The sequence below is a fragment of the Sylvia atricapilla genome, chromosome 10 (genome assembly GCF_009819655.1).
Source record: "Sylvia atricapilla isolate bSylAtr1 chromosome 10, bSylAtr1.pri, whole genome shotgun sequence".
NCBI classification, from domain to species: Eukaryota; Metazoa; Chordata; class Aves; order Passeriformes; family Sylviidae; genus Sylvia; species Sylvia atricapilla.
In genome coordinates this window covers 23,349,474-23,371,646 of record NC_089149.1, presented here as the reverse complement: position 1 = coordinate 23,371,646, position 22,173 = coordinate 23,349,474, and the positions used below count along the sequence as shown (strand labels likewise).

Sequence of the window (22,173 nt, the reverse complement as noted above, 5' to 3'; positions counted from 1 at the left end):
TTTTTTTTGTGTGTGGTGTGGGTTTTTTTTGAGTGTAGGTGTCTGATGATGGGAAAGAAGCCACGTGTGCTCAGATATAGAGGGACAAGTCTGAATGAGAACAGTTGATATTTAGAAACATCTGGGCTCTTCTCTTGTTTTTTTAGGATGTGGAAGATGCAGTTGTGAAAGTCTCTTCATTACTGGACTAATTTGTGACATGGTATTGTGTGGCTTGCAGTGAGACTTAAGTTAGTGTTTTGATGTTAAAGGTCACAGCTGAATCATGAAGCTGCATTATATTTAAAAGCAAACTGGGAGTTACATGGCAACAAGTAGTCAAAAGAAATGCAGCTAAGTCAAGAGGTATCAATATAGAAGATAACGCTGGACATCTTGACTTGACAGATGCCTTACAGGATAAAACAGTTGTCATTTCATTCTTCTACACAGCTGAAAATACCGTGTGTATGACATGTTGTGCTACATAACTTCTAAGCACAGACTACTTGAAGTGTCTGGCTAACCCTGTGTCATGGTTTAATCCCAGACAGTAATCAAGCTCCAGGCAGCTGCTTGCTCACTCCCCCACTAGTGGGGTTGGAAAAGGAATTGAAACAGTAAAAACTGGAAAACTTGTGGGTTGAGATAATGACAATATAATAAGAAAAGCAAAAGCTGTGCATACAAGCAAAGCAAGACAAAGAATTAACTGCTTCCCATGGTTGGGCAGGTGTTTAGCCTTCTCCAGGAGAGACAGACACCATCACTCTAAATGTCCTCTGCTTCCTTTTTCTTCCCACTTTATATACTGAGTGTGAAGTCAGGTGGTCTGCACTATCTCTTTGGTCAGTTTGGGTTACCTCTCCTTGCTGGGTCTCATTCCAACCTCACCTCCACCTCAAGCCTCCTCACCAGCATGACTCAGAGTACAAAATGCAGAAAAGGCCTTGGCTCTGTCTAAGCATTTTTCACAAAAACATCTGTATTATCAACACTGTGCTCTATTATCAATGCTGTGTTCAACAGAAATCCAAAACACAGCCCTGTACCAGCCACTTTGAGTGAATTCAAGTCTGTCAGAAACAAAAGCAGCACATCCAGGCAGATCAGTGTTAAACTAAACTTTCTCTAGGGAGGGCCAGGATTGCCTGTGATGCTTTTGTCAGCTGGCTCTTGTGGTGGTGTGTGGAGAAGCCCATGTTCTGGCCCTAGGTGGGAAAGTGCATGGCTAACCTAGCAGAGGTCTCAGTGAGCACTGCTCCTTGCAGAACGAAACCTGCTGGAATGCACATTTTAATTGGTACAAGGTGAAACAATAGTTCTGTGGCAACCATTTTGTAGTATGACTGAAAGTTTGACATGAGTACAGTTCCAGTGCCAGCTGACCTTTGTGCAGAAGGGGACACTACTCCCTCATTTTAGAAAAATGCGCAAAATGTACCTCATTTCTGATATTAGAGGTATTTGTTTTTCGTTTTGTGTTTGAATACAAGGAAATAAAAAGGGAATGCACAACAACTCTTGACAGTGCCTGTGACTGAGTTCAGCTGGACCCGTTAGGTAGTGCTGGGCCCTTGCTCAGCTTTCAGCCTGGTTAATGCTAGGTTTTGTTTCTTGCATTGCTGTTCTGGAGAGAATGCTACAACTTACAATCTCCTCAACTTGGCTGATCTAGCTACACCAGCAAGCTGGCATGATTTCCAGTAGTTGCAAGCTTTTTCTGTTTCATTGTAAGTCTCTGTGCTCTAAAATGTAAGAAGTTGTAGATTGATGGTCTTACATGTTACTGTAAAGTTTTAAAACTTTGTTAGTGGGATTATTGGCTTTGATTAAGGAGTTTGAATAAGAGGAAACAATTGTGTAAGGAAAAGTTCACCTTTTATGTTTATAACTTTCTCAACTTAGTCATCAGGACTTCTACATAGAGGTTTATCAAACAGCTGTATTTCTGTGGGATTGTGTATTTCGTGCTTTACTTATATTTCAAGTTCCTAAGCATAAAGTAAAAAAAAACCCAACCCAAACGATGAAGGTTTAAAAAAACACCCCAGCCAAAACCAATGAAGGTAAAACTGATTTGTTAATTAATTCTACTTTCTGTGTTTGTGATTTGCTGCTGTGGTTGGACCTCTTAGTAGAAAGAACCTGAAAAACTTCCAAAACTTCCTGTGATGTGGGGGTTAGGATGGAGAGCAATTCTTCTGCCTAACTTTGTATTCTTACTCAAATCCTGGAAATATTTAAGGTATTTCTGGCATGCCAAGTGTGACCTTTCAATATTAGTTTGTACTATTACAGTGTAACAAGACTCAGTCTGAGCTAGCAGAATCCTGGTCAATAATTTCCTATGCTGCCCAGGTATATAGATGATACATGTGTTCCTTTTAGCAACATATCTGAGGTAACAGGTTGCATAATACAAATTTATATGGCTGGTTTCTTACGGGCTATGGTAAAACTGCATCATTTAGGATTCTTTTTGTCCCCCCTTGCCTTCCTGTCACCTTTGCTCATTTCTATAGGCCCTTTTCAGAAGAATAGACAATTATGTTCAGCTATTCACTGTTTTTACTGACAATGCCAAATCTTGAAAATTACTTCATTGGAGACATTTGAATTTGAATCTGAAGCTGCAGTGTTTTAAACTTTTTTGTGACAGACTTCTTTCTTACTGTGCTCTGGATATAATAGGTACCAAATCAGCATATAGACTACTGAGTTCTTAAACTTGGATTACTTTCCTTCTTACAGCTTCTTTTTTTTCACCTGCAAATACCTTTTTTTACTAGATTCCACAAAATTAGAAACAGTAAAACTGGATTTGCTGATTGTCGTCCTGTTGCTATGCGCTATGTGGAAATACCAATTTAGCGCAGGATACAGAAGTCACCTCTCTTCACTGAGGAATTAACTGGGGCTTGTTCTTGCAATACGTCTGTTTCTGAGGACTGTGGCTGGGGGTTATGATAGTCTTCTATAAATAACTATCAAAATAATATCTGTAGACCTCTAGCAGTCACAAAGCAATTCCAAAAGTAGTAATACAAAGTTGTCCTAGATTATTTTTTAAAAATAATTGTATACATTCATTAATCCTTCTGTCTCAAATACCTTTTCCCTTCAATTTAGCTCTCATGAGCAGAATTTCTGATTATAAAGCCAGATCTTTTTTCCTGAATGACTGTGTCTTGCTTTATGCAAGTGAAAGTTGCATAAATCAGACTAGAGAAAGAAGCTGGAAAGTGCTGTAGATATGTTGTGAATACTGCTGCTTTTTCCTGAAATGGGCTTTGTAATCTCCTATGATGAAAGCTAAACTACTTGAATACTGTTGCTCTCTATCAAGCACTGAGTTTTTCCTTAACAGATACTCCTAAATTGCATTTGTCCGGTCTCCTTAGAATTAGAGAAGCGTGCTAGAAAAGAAGCATGTCATCGCAAAATTAGAGGCATTTGTAATTTGGGTTGGAAGGGATCTTTAAAGGTCATTTAGTTCAGTCAATCATCTGTATGCTATATATACCAAAACCTGGTTGGTAAATGTCTGTGTGTTTTATAACTAAAAATTATTTGAAAGTTTTTCTCTTCAGTTTTTGCTTAAACGATAGCATTTTACATTTGCCTCTGGAGGTGTGGCGGTGAGTGTTCATGCCATGTATCTTACAGCTCTTCCTCTCTTGTCTTTCAGTGAATGATAGTGTCTAGAAAGGGTATGTCCCTTCAGGAGAGAGGTGCCAATGTCCAACCGGCCTAATAACAATCCAGGGGGGTCACTGCGACGTTCACAGAGGAACACTGCCGGGGCCCAGCCACAAGACGACGCAGTAGGAGGAAGGTAAGACTGCTGTCTATGAGTGTAAAATGTGTAACACTGAAATGGGTGTGATTTAGAGAATAATGTTTTCCACCCTGCAGTCCAAGCATGGAAACTTGCATAAAATCTTTTTGCCCCTGAAATGCTTACCTGCACTGTTACTGCATGGGATAAACTCATGGATAACTCACAACCATACTGTTTAGCTAGAATAGCAGTAGCAGAGCTATAGGGGGAAAAAGATCTGTTTTCCATAAATCAGAGGTAGTAACAAATTCTTTCCCCCTCTTTTTTCTCTGGTATTAAAAGTGTGGGAGGGGGATGACAGAGAGAGTGTGTTACTGGGAATTAGGGAAAATGCATTCCTCTTCGAGAAGACTGAATAACTGGTACTCTGTTACCTTTGTATTGCATATAAATCCTGTGCAGCTGTTGAATAATTCAACAAAAAAAAAAAGGTTTGCTATCATTTAATATGCCTGATATAGTGAGCAAGTGGACCAGATTGTATTTGCTCTGTGATTGCCTCCGCAGTGCAGAGCAAAGAGGATCTTAAAACTTCTTCATAGATTACTCTATTGTTATTGCCATAAGTGAAGCAGGCTGTATGGATATAAGTGTTTCTTTAACTTTGTTAAAAGATCAGTCTAACGAAGGTGTTTAGTGTGATGGTTGGCAGATCTGTCTATGTTCTACTTTCTCAGATACATTACTGGTGCATTTGTTAAATATGTGTACCTTGGGCTTGATTTTTTTTTTTTTTTTTTATTAAATTTGGGATGAGTATTAAAATATTGCAGGTCAGTGTCAGTGGCACGAAAGTTTTTTACTATGGAGGAACTGGGCTATGAAGTTTAATGAAGAAGGGGTGTATTTCTTACTAGTCTAAAGTCTGAGAACAAGTTGAACTGTTGAATGGGTGAAGAAGGCCAGCTTCTAAGGAACTATGAGGAGAATAATTCTCTAAACTAGGTCTACTGTACAAGTGGAAGAGTAGATGATAAACACAAGGCTTCTCCACTCGAATAATGTGGCATAAGGAAGGGGAAATTTTTGGGATGCCTGAGACAATTTATTTTCAGTCATTCTTGCATTTGTTGTCAGTTAAATGAAACACTTCAGTTTCAGCTGTAAAATCGTTTAAAATAGAATAAACTGTGGAAAGACTAGTTTCAATAATATGCTCATACATTGTGCAAATAACTGAACTTGGGCTGTATCTGTGTTAGTATTTCAGTTGGAGCTGGGAGTGTTTTGAAGCCAGTCAGTCATCCTCACCTGCTGTGTTTTGGCTAATGTGGAATGGTCTTGGAGCACTTGAACTGGAATCTTTCTGGATGAAACTGAACTGAAAGTTGTGCTCTATGAGAGCAGTTTGTGTATTCTGGTCACTTGTGGTTGTAATCCGGTATGCTTTGAAGTAGAAAGCATTGAAATGCAGAGATGGTGGACACTGATTCTTAATGGCAACTGTCTTGCTTTATAGATTTTCTTCTCTTGATCCATACCACTTATTGATGTTGTTGTACAGACAGTGTGAGATTTTATTCAGCCACTTTATTAGATCCATGTATTTCTTACCCTCCCCCAATAAACAACAAATCAATACACAAAGATTAAAAACTCCTAACTCCCCCTCTTCCCAATAAAAAAGAGGGAATTAGACAGTAATGTGACTCTGTAGAGGGTTGTTGCTTCATGCCTAAAATTAGCCACAGAGTTTGTAAGCAGACTTAAGGGCCACACCTTCTGAAGTGTTGGAGGTTACTTCACTTTGGTCATAGATATGCAATCATAACCCTTCGAGCAAGGACAGGTTTCGATACTGTCTGAACTTGTGTACTTGATTGCATTTCTGCTTTGTATAAATAGCTTTCTCAGTGCTAGAAATGAGGCAGCTTTTTTCTTAAAGCTTTTTTGTGGCTGAGGTGCATGCATTTCCAAAATACAAATTAAGTGATGAAAGGTTGGAGAGTCAATGCAGTTTGTCACTTGTGTATTCAGACTTGGATGTGAAGGCTAATAATAAAGGTAAACTTGTGGTATGGCCAGATGGCCTTGTAACAGCCTTAGAGTTGCCTCAATCTCTTTTATGCTCTGGCTGGAGTGAATGCAAGAGACCTTAGTTGATAAAAGTGTTAAAAAGGAGAGAGTCAGGAGAATGATAATACTGCCAATCTGAAGTACTAATATATGTCTTTCTGTGATCTTTAACTCTTCTACAGCTTAAAGGTCTTTTGTTAAAACTGCCAGTTTAACTTGCTGAGCTGCTACTGTTCACTCGTATGAAGACCTTGGAACTTCTCAACTTCTCTCTGGTCTGTTCTAAATGCAGAAACTCCCTCCTGTTACATTGAGTATTGACAGACTGGCTTAACCTGGAAACAACAATGCAAGCCTATTTTCCTCTAGACTGGGCTTGTTTGATGTCCCCATAACGTCAATACTTGAGTCAAGATGAGCGGGGGACGCCTGTAATGGTTTTCTGCTGGAGTTTTACCAGCAATTTCACACTCAGCATAGTAACTTGATAGGAGCTTTCAGAGTTTGATTTTGAGGTGCATTGTTTAAAGGTACAATGATACTAGGCTCAAGAAAGAGTAGAAAGACAGTTGCTGTTTATTTGCAGTTTGTGCTCTAACAGTGATGTGCCCTTTTCTCTAAAAGAAGAAGGGAGTCTGTGTTTGAAAAGGGGTATATGAACTGGTGTTGTGTCATTCCTTCCCCATGTATGCATTGTAAGCGAATTTGCCTTGGTGAAGTTGGACTAATGTGATTCTTCCTTCACTTTTGGATGTCAGTAGTGATGTTGCAGTAACTGATTTGGATAAATTTCAGCTCTTGTGGGTATTACAGTTCTTAGTGGTTTTACTACCATTTTGAAAAGTATTTGGTGTTTACCTCTGAACGTAGATTACTGTTACAGTGGCACTTTTCTAATGGTACAGCATAAACCCTGTCTGAAGTGTCTCTTGGAGCACTCTCCCCTGAAGGGTGGCTCTCTTCAGGTTAAGAAAGCAATAATGATGCTAAAGTTTCCTTTTGCAGCAGTAAACAGGCAGATGTGTTAATGAAGCTTTCTTTTCATAGGGGTAGGAGGAGGGGGTGGAAGGTACTTATTGTCATCTTCATAACTGTATCTTGACATTGTTGCCATGTGTGTTGAAGAATTGTGCTCTCCTGGCTTAGCTCCCAGTGATGCCATAGGATTTACTTTGAATGGGACCAATTTTGAAGTGGTATTGTGAGGCACACAATAAGATCTTTTCTGGACATGGAGCAGTTGATTGTTCTTTTCACAGTTGTGAGTAGTGTTTCGCTGTGTTGGTATAGAGTAATGGAAGTGGTCCCATGTACTGGAACTTTTTTTACCAGTGCTGCAAAAATTACTTTATTAGTGGCATTAAATGACCGTGGTGCTTATCTTTTTGCATGTCGTTAATCTTAAGGAATCTTTAGGAATAGTAGCATTTAAAGTAGCATATCACTTCAACAAGAATGACTGCTCTGCTGTTGTTCTGTATGAAAGTAGGATACTTTATGAGCAAATTTTAATGTGTTGGAATAAAAGATAAGCATGTTCTTGTATATTTGGAATTGAAGGCTAAATGATAAGTGAGATCCTTGTTGGCTGCATGTAGGACTTTGTATAAGCTGAAAGAGTGCTTTTGTCAGTTACATGGCTTTTGTTCTAGACAGGATTGTTTTTGGACCAGTCTTGGTGATCTGTTAACTGGTAAGACCTTACCTGAGATCTGTAAAAGACTAAATATGATGTTTGGGTTTGGGGGGAAGACATTTGGAGTATTTCCGAGGTGAGAAAGTAGACATTTTTCCACAGTTTTTATCTGTGCTATTGCTTTTTTTTCTTAATCTCATTTTTGATAGAAGTAAGAGGAGGATTTTTGCAGACTTTGTTTGGAAGCATTTAATAGCTCGCTCTCAGCTGCTGAGGAACATGATTAAACACTTTGTTTATTAACTAACTTCAAAAGGTATGGGTTTATTTTTTTTAATATGCACGGAGTAACTCTGAGAACAGGTTCTAGTTGGTTCTTTATGGTTTTGCTCAGGGCTGGCATTTTCCACCATATTGTTTATATAACACAGCAAGCTAAATGGTGGTTAGCTTGTCAACTTCTGTATGTGTGTTACTCTAAACTTGAGTGTCTGCCTGTGAGTTAAATGTGCATCAGCAGACTGATGCCCAGTTGAATGAGTTGTTGGAGTTGTTTATGAAACTGTCTTAAAGTTTGGGGAGGGAAGGGAAACTAAAAGCCCCTACAAAACACAACTTGATGGTGCAGCAGGAGCTCAGTTGAGAGTGGAAATGAATGAATGCAAGCTTATAAATACTTAGCTCCTTATTTTTCGTCATTAATGGGGAACTTAGTCTCTGAAAACACTTGTTGCTGGAATGATGATTCTTAATGAATGATATTTTAATGGAAAAGACAGAAGAACTTGCAATGGTAAGTTAAAAGTGAAAAGCCTTGGATTATAGAAAAAAGTACATGTAGCTTACCATCTTAAAATTAGCCTTCCAGCTTTGCAGGGATATTTTATAGCACGTGATTGCTCTACAGGCATTGCTCAGTCTGATCTTTACAGACTATTCCTACCTCTGTACATGAGTTAAGTTTTTGAAGGAGACCTTAAGTAAGCTGTCACAACTTAAATATAAATTGGGACAATGATACTTGTTGGTGTGTGGTTAAAGCTTTTATCTTAACCCTGTGATCAAATTCTGTGTTCTTGTTCTTGTATAAACCTGAGAGCTCATGTCATATTCCTGTTGTCTGACATGCTACTGCATGCATAGTTGCTATTGTATTGTGGACCTTCTCTTGGCAGTACATGCAAAGTGAATGATTAAAGTCAGAGTGAGAAGTGAGAGCACAGTAGGTGTTTTAAAATTAAATTTAAAAAAAAAAAATCCTCACTTGTGACTCCCCATTTGGGATGTTTCTAGAGTAACCTTTCTGCTCAAAAGGCTGTTTGTACTGATAGCTTAATGGATAAAGAAAGCAAAGCAAGTGCTAATACTCTGCATGTATTTGTGACCCCTAGGATATGGGTGTAGCTTCAGTAGTCCACACAAATTGGACATTAGTATGAAAGTGTATTTGTAAAACTTGTAAGAAGCAGAAGGGTTTAAATGTGAAAGGAGAAGAGCTGGAAACAAGTGGAAACTCTTCAGTGCATGTTTTGCCTCTGTTGTTTTAGCAGTATTTTAGTTGAAAAGTTCTTCAATTACAGTGTTTTGTGAAAATCTAAAGCAAAACAAAAATCTTTATAGAAAGTAACCTTTTAAAATATACTTCAGAATAAATGAACCCTGATCAGTTTAGCTTACATAAAACTCGAGATTCCTGCCAAGTGTAAATTATGTAATAATGTCTGTTATTTCCATAATAAAAACATTTCATGGGGAAAATTAAATTTCACGCCTTAATCTTTTGTTGGGAAAAGGAAAATCCAGACACTTAAGATTAGGTGAAACATTCCCAAGTTTACCTTGATAGAGTTTGCCATTGTGACCTCAAGATTTAGCTGTCAAAATGAATTTATTTCACTTGATTTTGATAGTAAATGATATTTTTTACAGGATAATAAATAAAATTAATTGCAGTATGGAGAAGATACTGTTAATTTAATCTTTTCATACTGTCATGCTCTTAGATGGGGGCACGGAAAGTGTTGAATATGTACTGTCCATGTGCATTCATCTGAGTAACTGCCTAAGTGAGAATAATTCAGAAGAAAGCAGGAGGAGGAAAGTTATCAAGAAAAAGTCATTACTGGAGTTTACCTGTTTAGACTCTTAAGTGAGTTAGCATTTAGTTGTCATCAGGATGGTTAGACTTGGTACTTGTTTTCCACTGAGATTCAAGTTTGTGTTGAAATCCTGAAGGGGATGGGGAAGCTTTCTAGTCAGTAGTATACTCTGGCTTTACTACTAGACTTCTGGAATTTCATTGGAAGAAGCTATTTTAAAACTTGTGGAACTCTTACCACTTCCACTTAGTCTGTTGGCCTAAACTTGATGATATTTGGGGTCGTGGGTTAGAGCAAGACATTTAAATTTCAAGTCCATAATTCCTCCCCATCCTCCATGGGTGTTTGCAGAGCTCAGCTTGAAAGCTGTTTAGGCCTGGGTTCATACCATACGACCATGTAGTCTGCAGTTCTTCAACTTTGAAACATTTCTTCTTTCAGCATTAATACTAGACAAGTTTGAGGTTTTTCAGAGGTTAGTGGTTCTTGGGGCTTCTGTATAGGTAGGATACGTGCAGTAGTTTTTCTGGTGCTAGCTGAGTCAAAAGTGCATTTTATCCAGGGAAGTGCAAGTGAGATGTCTCTTGCCTTAGCAATTATTTATACTGTCCTGTTCTAAATGCTGATGAGCACTCTCTTCTGAGTCTTGCAGATGGTAATTCTGAGTGGGTTTCAAAGTAAATGTGGAATATATGAAGATGTAACTTAGGTCTTAAATTTTATCTGTGGTGTGTAGTATTATCTTTGTCCTTCAGTCAGGGCTCATACCATAAACCGTTTTTTTCATGGAGCTGAAAGTTGCTTAGAAGACCTCTTACAGCTTATCTATTTGAAACTCGTTCCTGTCCCTGACATCACAAGTTTCCTGTCTCATCTGACTGCCTTCATTGGTGGTGTGCATTTCTTCATTCCTCTTACTTCAGCTATTACCAAACAGCTCTCAATCTTTTGAACTGGTAGATCTTGCAGCCAGAAAATAACTGGTATGGCTGAGCTTTCCTACCAAGTGCAACTGGCTGCGTTCCCATTCTGAGCACTTGATTATTTTTTTTTTTTTAACTGAAGAGCAAAGATGTAAATAGTCATAACTGTATAAAGACTTAATGCCTGGAATCTGGAGGTAGATGAATATGTATCTATTTTTGAGAAGAGATCTTTGACAGATGCTCTAGTCTTGTGCTTTACTGTGCTAGCTTAATGCTTAAGTGAATAATTCAGTAATCTTGCACACCAGAAAGATCTGAACTTACCTGCAAAACTCAGATGTAAGAAGATGTTTTATTCATTTAAAATGACTGAATAATTGTGTGCTTTGCAAAACAGTTACACTGGTTGTGATTTGTAACTGCGTCAGGTGGTTCTTTTGAAATGCTGCTTTAATACTAGGAGCTGATGTGGAAAAATTGGTAGCTGTAAATTTATATGTGTAAATGCTCCAAAAATAAACAATATTCCACCTACAGGTCTGTATCTTTATCTTGGAATCCTGATAGCTTTCTGTTTTGACTTTCTGCTGACAGGTCACATTTAGGGCAGGCAAAACATAAGGCACATAGCCCTCCTGAGAGTAGAAAATCTTTTTCAAAGACACCCAAAGTGCAGTCTAATACTACTTCTGAGCAGTCCAAGGGACACTTTTCTAAAAGGTAATTGTGCTTCATATTCATATGTTAACCAGTGTTATCTGCACTTCAAAAATTTGTATAATTATTGAGTTATACAGAGTTCTAATAAAACATGTGACTAATGGATATTTAACTAATCTAGGTATTGCATTCACTGGGTATATTTTAGTGTTTCCACTTGCATTTATTTTTTCTTTTTTTAATTCACCAACTAAGAGCATTCCATCAGTGATGGGGAGGAAATGATTTCTGCATAACTAGTCCTGGAATACTTGCAAGGTCTTTCTCCCCTTCTTCTGCTTCATGTTGGGGGAAGATTGCCCAAGGAGTTTAGAGCAATGTCCAATGTGAATTGAAATGTGCAGTAATCTAAAGTAGGCCTGTGTTCAGGGTAATCATCTTGTTATTGCTTGTCTGCTCTTCATATCCTTCTGTTATATACACATTGGAACAGCTTTCTATCACACAGAAGAGAATTTTGCTATTTTTGTATGTGATTCACTACATCAATTTAAAGATTGATGAGAAACTGTCCTTTCTTTAAGAGCCTTTCTTGAACTAGAATCCAGTTGTGACTAGTTATGCATTACTGAACACTCCTTACTCTCTTGTGGAACTTATATTTTCAAACATTCAGTTAATAGATTCATGGCTTGATTTTTGTTTGTTTTTAATCAGTTTGATATATATATATGAAAGTAAAATCTATTCAAGTTAAACTTACTTTTTAAAAAGATGTATTGTGCTTTTATTTTGCAGTCTACTTGAGTTTTAAGCTAACAAATATGTGCAATATGATGGTTCAGATACAAGCATGTGGGAGTTTTTGTTTGCTTCAGTGTAAACTTAACAGTGTTTCTTACGTGCAGTGTCCTTAATTATTAAAGAATTATGACATTTTTAATGTGAAATTCTTGCCACTGTGAGGCTTCTTGAGTTCAACTCTAATGCTCTTCCTGCTTACTTCTACAGAGGCTGTAGTTCGTCTGCTGTTTTAATACCACAACAAGAAGATCCAGAGAGAGTCAGTACTTCAGAAAAGCAAAAAACGGGGCAAGTGCCTAAGAAAGACAATTCTCGAGGAGTTAAACGCAGTGCTAGTCCGGATTACAGGAGGACCAATTCTCCTAGCTCTGCTAAAAAGCCCAAAGCACTTCAACACACTGAAACTTCCTCAGAAACTAGCAAGCCACATACTAAATCTAAGAGAAGACACTCAGACCAAGAGCAGCCCAAATCTACACAATTGCCATCAACGAGCAAGGCTCACACCAGAAAGGGTGGAGCTGCTGGTAGCTCCCGAAGTCAGAAAAGGAAAAGGACAGAGAATCTGTCTTGTATAAAGAGTGGGTCATCAGTTGAATCAACTGGCACTGAAGAAAAGTCAGCAAAAGTCTCCAAGCTGGCTTCAAAATCGGTGACCTCAGCCAAAGCTGGGTGTAGCACCATCACCGATTCTTCTTCTTCAGCTTCCACCTCTTCCTCCTCTTCTGCTGTTGCCTCTGCTTCTTCTACTGTTCCTCAGGGTGCCAGAGTGAAACAGGGAAAGGACCAGAGTAAGGCCAGACGTTCCCGTTCTGCATCCAGCCCCAGTCCAAGAAGGAGTAGCAGGGACAAAGAACCGAGTAAAACAGGTGGCTCTTCAAAGTTTGACTGGGCTGCTCGATTCAGCCCCAAAGTCAGTCTCCCTAAAACAAAACTGTCTCTACCAGGCTCTTCCAAGTCGGAGACATCAAAACCTGGACCTTCAGGACTACAGGCTAAGCTAGCAAGTAAGTCATTATTTTCTGGAAAAATAAACACACATGTTTTAAAATCAAGTCTTCTAAATAAATGCTTCTGTTTTTTCAAGCTGCTTGTGCTCTCCCTGGAAAAATTGACTTTCAGTATGTTCTGCTGAGTTAAGTAAAGCTGTGACTGAAACTATTTACAGCTAAAGCAGATGATTTAAGTTCAGTCAGTGTTTTGTAAGGTAAAGTTGCCTCTGTGTCTAACAAGTCAATTTTAAAAATAAAATACATGCGATGGGGGCATGTATGTTATAAAACACTCTTGATTATATTCCTTTTGTCAGATTTTTATTCCCCCTCATTTTCTTAAGTCTTCTGTTCTGAAGTGGGAATGACAGATGCTGGAAAACAAATAGACCATATGTGGTTTCTTCTTTCAGCTTACTTTCCTGATTCTTCCTTGTGAGAATCTGATGTTTGAAAACTTCAGTTTTGTAAACCTGGTGTACATAGTGCTGGGGATATTAGTCACTTTATCTTCCAAGTTGCTCCTACTAAATATGGCTTCTTTCTGGTGCTGAGTTTGAATAGCAGCTACTGTTCTTGAACATGATCACTGAGAAATATAAGCTGTTTCCAAGCAGAACGCCTGCTTGCTAGTATGCAGATATGCTTGTAGCTCTGTCTTGAAAAAAATGTTTTTTAATGTGTTTTGCTGCCTTTGTGTACTGAATGATTTATTAACTGCGTGTATTCTCTAAAACTTGATGTATGAGGTTGGATTCCTGAGCTTGCTTACTGTTTCTCCTTTACTTAGTCATGATAACAAGTAGCTTGCCCCAACTGGGACACATCCATAGTTAATACTAATGCTGGAAATAGGTGAAATAATCAAAAGCAACTGGGTGTCTTCCTGTATAATCAACACAGGTCAATTAAATTTAACAGATGTGTTTTGGCTAATGTGCATGACTGGAGTATTGATTCTGGAATGATGTAACAGATGAAGAATGGCATTTGGGAAGGAGAGAGGAATTACTTGCTTTACAGCAGGGTTTTTTTTCTATCTGCTCTGTGATTCAAGGCTACCAGGTGATGAATTCCAGAATCAAAACTCTGATTTTGCACAGGGTGGAAGGAGAGGGGAAGTGAATAGAAGTCAGGGAACAATGGGAATGACCAACAAGTTTTGTGGTAAGTCAGGCTGCAGGCAATGACGAAAGGCAACAAGAAGAAGAAATAGTTTACCTCCAGCAAGTGAACAAGAAGATGAAGGTAGAGAGTAATTCATGTAATAAGTTACAAAACTTCCTGAAGGAGTGAGAAAGGGGAAAGGTTGAATAGCACAGTGTGAAGGCCTGTGTATGTATGTTTTGGGTACCTTGAAAAACAGCATTGAGAATGTGAGCCTAAACTGTTACTGCAAAGACTGAACTGAGAAAGATACTTTGACTTAACTTTCTGGTCATAGAAGAGCTAAAGGTCTATTGCTAGAAGATAAGATGCTCAGATAGGTGTGACAAAACCAAGTTGGTAGGGAATATAGGTGTGTGTATAGAATGTCACTGCTAAGGGGCACAAAGTGTGTTGAGAGATGTTTCTCGTGTTTTTTCACATTTCTCTACATGTGATAGAGAATCAAGTTATTTTCTATAGATTACATTTCAATTTGAGGGAGGGGAAAAGTACTAGCAGATGATATTAGGAAGTGTGAAATGTCTAATGCCTCTTTATTTTACCATAGATTACAGCAAAACTTATTCCAGTAAATATCATTGATCACCAAATACAAGAGCCCAACACAGAACAGAAATATCTTGAACAGTGATATTTCCAAACAGTCTCAGCCTTTTAAAGAGTGATCTCTGACAACAGGTTGAGGTTATCTTGGAATCAGTAAAAACTACTGTTAGCTTAGTCTTCTAAAAAAGAGGAAGGTTGTGTGGCATACACTTTCAAACTATTTGGACAAATTTGAAGTATGTTAAGAAAACACACATTTTGAATAATGCTAAGAAGTTTCATGAAAATAGGAAGAAAATAAACCAGTAGGATAGGTTATTGAGAAAGAATGGGCAAGTTCAAATTTGTTTTCTGTAGCAGACCAGTTGTCTTAAAGGATAAGTAAGCAGAAGAAAGTGGTGTCTCACACAAATATTAACACTCTGATGCTGTCTAAAGCAGGAGGGCAGAGAGTGGTCTAGATAAAACTGAGGTGTATACCCTCCCAACTGGAAACAAGTCCTTGAAAGTCAGAGTAATTCTGTGTAGAAACTAAAAGCTTAAACTTGGTAGACTTTTGTGAGTGTTAGTATTATGAAATGTCTTTGTAGAAGTCTGGAATAGGACTTATAGAATTAGCGGGAGATAAACAAAAAAGCAAGTGTAACTGCAAAAACTTCAGGAAAATGATCAGTAGAAATGGTTCTAGGAAAATAAGTGGGAGAATAAGGGTGATTATTCAGGCTAACATAAATCATAGAATAGTTTGGTTGAAAGGGATCTTAAAGATCATCTCATTCCAAACTCCCTGCTACAGGCAGGGCCACCTTCCACTACACCAGGTTTTCAAAACTGCACCTGGTTGGTCATGCCTATATAAATACAATGCTGTTCCCTTCTGGAGTTGATGTAGTTTAAGGAGTACAAGAATTATTGTTAAGGGATTGTGATCATGAATGAAAAATAAGAACAGCTGACCTGACTTAGTCTACTGAAGAGAAGAATGAGGAGAAACATGGCTGCCATCTTTGCCAAAGTTTTTCACATGCTGGAGGAGAATGAGGAGAATACCTTGAGGTTTCTTGTCCAGTCCTTCTGGATAGCTAAATAGGTGTTAAATTCAGCCCAGGTGACTTTCAGAGTGTTTAGCTCAACACAGTAGTGACATCACTGAGTAACGGCTGAAGAATATGTTGGAATAATAAAAACAGGCTAGACTAAAGTTCTTTACGTCTGTTTGAGCAGTTGAATATTTCTTCCTGGGGGAAGAGAGGAAGAAAGCAAGTTTCTCCTTTTGCTCTCATGACTTGACTGTTTTCACATCCCTTTCAGGCTGTATCTGTTGTAGGAGCTTTTTAAATGTTACAAATTGGGTCATGTTACTGATTATGTAAGAATATAAATCAAGCTTGATTATGTTTCCATTATTGGGGAAGTCTTTGCTGTCCTTTGGGTGTTGTCTTGTGGCCCTTAAGTAGGAAGAAGCTGGCAGCAGTGGCTGGGACAGCAGTGCTAAGGGTGGGGTAACTTGGATAGCTGTCCCTGCCTGGGAGGTCTCTGTCTAGCACTTGGAGATTAGGGGAAAGCCACATGAACATGAAGACAAAATACGAGTGGTACAGAATTCCTGGCTTTGAGGGATTTGGCAGTGGTGAGGGGAAAAAAGAGTCAGAAAATAGCTCTGAATTGGTTTATTTGGGATTGTGGGTAGAGTACTGGGTGATGGTACTTAGAGCCTTGGAAATGTGGACTTGGGATTGAAGCAGTAAGATGGTTAGCTTGGAGATACTTGGTTTAATTGTGGTGACAGGCTGTGTGGGGCTTTAATAAGTTCTGGGGATGGCTGGGTTGGTACTGAGGGAAGGTAATAGAGGAATTTTAGAATGATAGGAGACTGTCTTGCCTTCCTCTGCTATAGCTCTTTTTACTCTATCTCAATTAGTGAGAAGAGCAGCCTTGCACAGGAGCCAATCTGAAGTCTAAAATTCCAGTCCTAACAAGTAAATCACTCCTGATTGCCTTTCTGAACTGCAGATGAAGGGCTTTCTAGGTTATGAACTGGTTGTCTAACTTTGTTTTGACTTGGGTAATACATTCAGACTTAATAAGTGATTGCAGTACAGCTGCATTCAGAACTTTTCTTTTGCACAACAGAATCTTCCTTAAAAAGATGCTGACAAGTAAACATGCTTAATGTGAAGTTAAGATTTTTTAGTTTGATTTGTTAGGCCATGCTATTTCAGGTTTAGCCTGTTTGAATGTATTTTCCTTCTGACTCATAAACTTGAGTGCTTGGCATGCAAAATAGGATGATGTCAGGGCATAAGCAATATTGCCATAAGAAAGCCTGTGCTTCTGCTCTAGTTCTGAAGTTTACTTCTGAAGTTTTTGCAGGTGCTGAATATAAGGTGCTTAAAGCTGATTTTCTTGGAGGGGTTTGGATTAGAGATCATTTAGTTAAACTTGACACCCACAAATCTGTGGGCCCTGAAGGGATGCACCTACAAGTGCAGAGGGAGCAGGCAGGTGTTACTGCTAAGCCACTCTCCATCATCTTTGAAAGGTCATGGAGAACAGCAGAGATGCCTGAGGAAAGCCAGTGTCACTTGAGAAAGGGCAAGGAAGAGGACCCAGGGTCCTATAGGCTGGTCAGACTCACCTTCATCCCTTGAAAGATGATGGCAGAGCTCATCCTGCATTCTCATTTCTAAGCATGTGAAGTAAAAGAAGGTCGTCAGTCGTAGTCAACATGGATTCACTGAGGGGAAGTAATGCTTGGCTAGTCTGATAGTTTGCTGTGATAGAATGGCTGAGGAGATGAGGGGAGAGCAGTGGATGTCTGTCTTGACTTCAGCAAGGCTTTTGACTCTGTCTCCTGTAGTATCCTTGTAGCTCAGGAAGTGTGGATGAGGGGAACGACAATGGACTGGGTTGAGAACTGACTGAATGGCAGAGTTTGGAGGTTGTGCTCAGCAATGCAGTGTCCAGTTGGAGGCTTTTAGTTGGCAGCATTCCCCAGCAGTCAGTATTGGGTTCAGTCCTGTTCTACTGGTTCATCAGTGACCTGGGTTAGGGGGCAGAGTGCACCCTCAGCAAGTCTGATGATACAAAAGTGAGAGGTGTGGCTGATAGACCAGAGGCTGTGTATCCAGCTAAACCTGGAGCAACTGCAGAGTTGGGTGAATGAAGTTCAAAGGCAAGTGCAGGGTCCTGTGCCTGGAGAGGGTAACTTCACACACTGCTGCAGGTTAGGAGCTGACCTGCTGGAAAGCAGCTCTCTGGAGAAGGACCTGGGAGCCCTGGTGGGGAACAGGTGGTGCATCAGCCAGCAGTGAGCCCTTGTGGCTAAGAAGGCCAACAGAATCCAGGGGTGTGTTAGGAAGATCAATGGAGTTGATCTGCTCCTCTGCTCTGCCTTAGTAAGGCCTCACCTCAAGTGCTGCGTCCAGTTCTGACCTCCTCAGTTCAAGGAAGACAAGGAACTATAGAAAAGGTCCAGTGGAAGGTTATGAAGGTAATGAGGGGACTGCAGCATCTTTCATGAGGAAAGGCTGAGGCATCTGTGCCTGTTTAGCCTGGAGAAAAGTTGTCTTATCAATGCATACAAATACTTCAGGGGTGGTTGTCAAGAGGTTGGGGCCAGACTCTTGTGCTGCCCAGCACCAGGACAAGCAGCAGAGGACACTGACTGAATACAGGAAGTTCCACTGAATAAGAGGAAAAACCTCTTTTAGAGTGACAGAGCAGTAGAACAGGCTGCCCAGAGACACAGTGGAGTCTGCTTTTCTGGAGATACTCAAAATGTGCCTGAACATGAGCAGTGAACCTGCTGTCGCAGTGAGTTTGGATGATCTCTGAAGGTCACTTCAGCCCCAGCCTTTCTGTGAGTCTGTGACCATTGCTTTATGTATTACAGAAATAATGCTGAATAAACATTTTCTGGAGATAACAAACCAATTCCTCTGAGAGCCCTTGCTGTCTGTGACAGTGTGACTGGTGCTTTCCTCCATCAAGCACGCACAGGGCATCTTTAATCTCATTTTCCTGAACACTGGCTGTACTCTGTTTACTGGTGAATGCTTGCCACTTTAAGCCTCCTGTGACTCCTAAAGATGCAGGACTAACCTTCAATTTGGAGACTGTGCTGGCCATCCCAAATTTTAATGACAATGTGAGTGAAAGGAAGAAGGCTCAGTTTGAAGAAATTAGCAGTTCTGCACTTAGGATATTGGGAAGGCTCTAAGGATTTGCAAAAGATGCAGGTGGTAAGATTGACTTAAAGTTGATTAAGAAGGCTTCTTAAAGGCAGAGTGGCATTGAACAGCAGGAAGGGAACATGCTGTGAGAAGACTTTCTTTGCTTTCTCTTTTAGCCTTTACAATTAATAGAGGGAGGTGGAAGCTCAGTTGCACTCTGGTAGATGCTCAGAGACAAAATAAAAGACTTGGGAAAAGAAACACGTAGAAAGATCTGATAAGTAGAACATTCTTGAGCAGCAGGAGAAAATGTCCTCAGCTCTTCTGGATGCTCAGGATGTAATGTATTCTGCAGCTCACCCACCAAGGAGTAACTGGGTAACTGTACATTCTCTACAACCCTCTTGAGGTAATTCAAAGAGATGGCTCAGCTAATTTAATGCCACTCATGGAAAAGGACAACCCATTTTATTGCATCTTTGCCCTGCTGCTTCGTGTCTGTACTCATCTGACCCTTAAGGAAGCTCACTCACCAAACTGGCAGAATACTAGAACAAGAAAGTGTGTATCATATGTGTAGTTTGTACATCTTGGGATCGATTTGGGGACAATAAGAGATTGATGGGCCATATTTCTGAACAACAGTAAGTTGTTAAGCTTGTTCTGATGCTTTGTGAAACTCTTGCCCTTAGCAGAAATCCTGTTTTGATACAAGCATCTTCACTTACAATGGATGTGTGGTGTCTCATCAATAGCCTGTTACTAAGCTAATACGAAGTTACCTAATTTAGGTTTGACTACTTGAAAATGACTACCCATGGATGTGAAGTAGTAAATGATGTGCTGACATAACTTAGTTTTCCTTATGTGTTATATATGAGAAAGTGTATCTCTGAACTCAGTGGGGCAAACAAATTTTATCTGTGGAGTAGTAGAGTGCTATACCTGGTGCCAGTTGAAGGATGTGTTTTCTAGTGTAGAGTACAACCAGCTCTGAGGGGAATTTTGATGTACTATTGTACTTCTGAGTACTTGAGAAGTGTAGCTATGGCATGGGATCCTGCTGCAGCCATTTCAAATGAGTTTTGTCTTGTATCTCTGCCTTATGACATGTTTTCTCCTGTCACACCTGTCTCCCCTCCCCCAGGTATTACATATACTATATGTAAGTAAGGTTTGAGTCATTGTATTGTGGTAGCTTCAACTTACAGTTTTGGTTTCAAAGCATATGTAGTAAAAATGCCACTACTTTTCTGAATGTTGGAAAAAGTTATGTATGTTCTATATGTACAGACCATGTGAAAATTCCAAGTGACTGGCCTGCTTCAGTTCAGTGCTTGGTGGCTTTTAAATACAGAACATTGTTTTCTTAAGTTGCTACGCCATGTATGTGGTAAATACATGAATATCAGGTTAACATTCATCTGCATAGACCTTAACTGCACACAGCATTGTGTTTCTGGGTCAAATACATGTTTGAAAGGATGTGCTATTGTCCAGATCAGTAGTAGTTTTATAAATCACTTTTTTGTTACATATCCAGTCAGAGGCTGGATTATCATTTCATCTCTCAGTACCACAATTCTGCATTCCTGGAATGTTTTAGGATTAAGGAAACAGGAGCTAGTTTGATAACTTTTGAACTCAAATGCATTGCATGTTTAAATATGTTTTATTTTTGCTTTGTTGCCAGAAGAGGGAGCAGTAATCTAATTTACTTTCCAGAAATGTTTACATCTGTTCTAGTAATAACATGTCTGAATTCAGTGTTATGATGTTCTCTTATATTTATTTTTTGTGGCGATGTATGGATGGGGTCACTGCAATGTCAAACTGGGCCTGATAATTTTTGATTTTTACCCTAAATTATCATTTTCATGTTTTGGAAGCTGCCATTGGATATTTCAACCTGATAGCTTGCTGAGGATCATCTGAGAATGTTGTATTGCAGGGGGTTTTTGTGTGTTTAACCTGGTTCTGTGGTGCGATGTTACCAGAACAGTGGCTTTGTCACCTAGACAAAATTGTTATCAATTGGGTCATTTTTCAACAATGCAAATACTTGTAAATTAAACACTGAAACTCCTTTTCCAAAGCTGTGAGGATGTGCTTGCTTATTTACATCAAGGATGGCCTTATGACAGTAAGAGGGGCCGAAGGGCTGTAGTTGAAATAGGAACACAAATAATCCATGGGGTAAATCTCAGCACTGATACTGCTTGACTCCTTGAGGAGAGTGTGGGTCTAACTGAAGACAGTTTTTTAAGCCATATTAGTGTGAATAAAACTGACTAAAATGTGAGATTGCAACTACCACTTCGTTCTCTCTTGAAGTGTATGTTGTTTTGTTTTTTTCTGTTTAAGGCTAAGGCATCTTCTTTTAATTGTTTGAATATGGAAATAATACACTTGTGTCCCATAATATGATACCTATTTAGCATTGAAAGATGATCTATAGCTGTAGTATATAGTTTAATAAAAAGTACCTACATAAAAGCTTGGAGTTTAGTATTACTTAATGAGTAAAAGTAAATGTCTGAACCTTTTAGTGGTATAGCTGTTCCGTGTAAGCTGACTAAAATTGGTGTGGGCTTGTTTTGGTTCTTATGTAGAAGCTGTTCTACATGGAGGTTTCCTGTACACAAAAGTTTAGTTGCTTTGTAGAGCTGCTATGTGTTTCAGGGTGATTTACTCTCAATTCTTTGCATATTGCATAGGTCTAAGAAAATCCACGAAGAAGCGCAGTGAATCACCACCTGCTGAGCTCCCCAGTTTACGGCGGAGCACACGGCAAAAGACCACGGGCTCCTGTGCTAGCACCAGGTAAAACTTGGGGAAATGGAACTTGATTACTACGGTGAATTGGTATTCATATCATTTTCATGCATGAAAACTGGCCTTGTCTGTCTCTGATGTGGTTGTTGTGAAAGTAGCTGTAGCTTTTCAGGCCTGCTGGATTACTCTGTACACCAGTGTCAGGGATAGCACGTAGAATTTGTCACCATCAGACTTCCAGGAAGTCCCTCAGCTGTGGAGGTGGAGGAAGAGAAACAAGTAATCCTGTCCTTAGAAAGGTGTTTACGAAGACAGACAGTAGTGCTGGACTACTTACTTAACAGGCAGAAGGGCTGAACGTCTGTCTGTCATGAGTAGTGAAATAGATAATTGTTTTGAAAAACAAGACTGTGGTACCACACAGGAGTCAGTTTTAATAGGGTGCACTGTTCAGCTGACTCAGCTTGTCAGCAGTTTCATCTGAACTGCATCTAAGTACTTAATGTACTTCCTGGTGCAGAGGAGCAGTAGTCCTGAATTAGTAATTTTAA

At 39.4% G+C, this 22,173-nt stretch overlaps 1 protein-coding gene across 16 annotated transcripts in view; it reads left to right on the top strand.

Annotated features, from left to right (window-relative positions):
• Window positions 1-22,173, top strand: part of TRIP12 (thyroid hormone receptor interactor 12) — a 77,969-nt gene that overhangs the window by 23,568 nt on the left and 32,228 nt on the right. For 13 of the 16 annotated variants that reach the window (XR_010744385.1, XR_010744386.1, XM_066326311.1 and 10 more), the window contains exons 2-5: window positions 3,671-3,817; window positions 11,095-11,220; window positions 12,172-12,971; window positions 21,565-21,670. Coding sequence is in view for 14 of the 16 variants with exons in the window: in XM_066326311.1 (XP_066182408.1) it covers window positions 3,720-3,817; window positions 11,095-11,220; window positions 12,172-12,971; window positions 21,565-21,670 (1,130 nt within the window). In the remaining 2 variants the exon portion in view is untranslated. The remainder of the gene's footprint in view (window positions 1-3,670; window positions 3,818-11,094; window positions 11,221-12,171; window positions 12,972-21,564; window positions 21,671-22,173) is intronic. The other 3 variants (XM_066326318.1, XM_066326317.1, XM_066326313.1) reach the window with 2 other exon arrangements.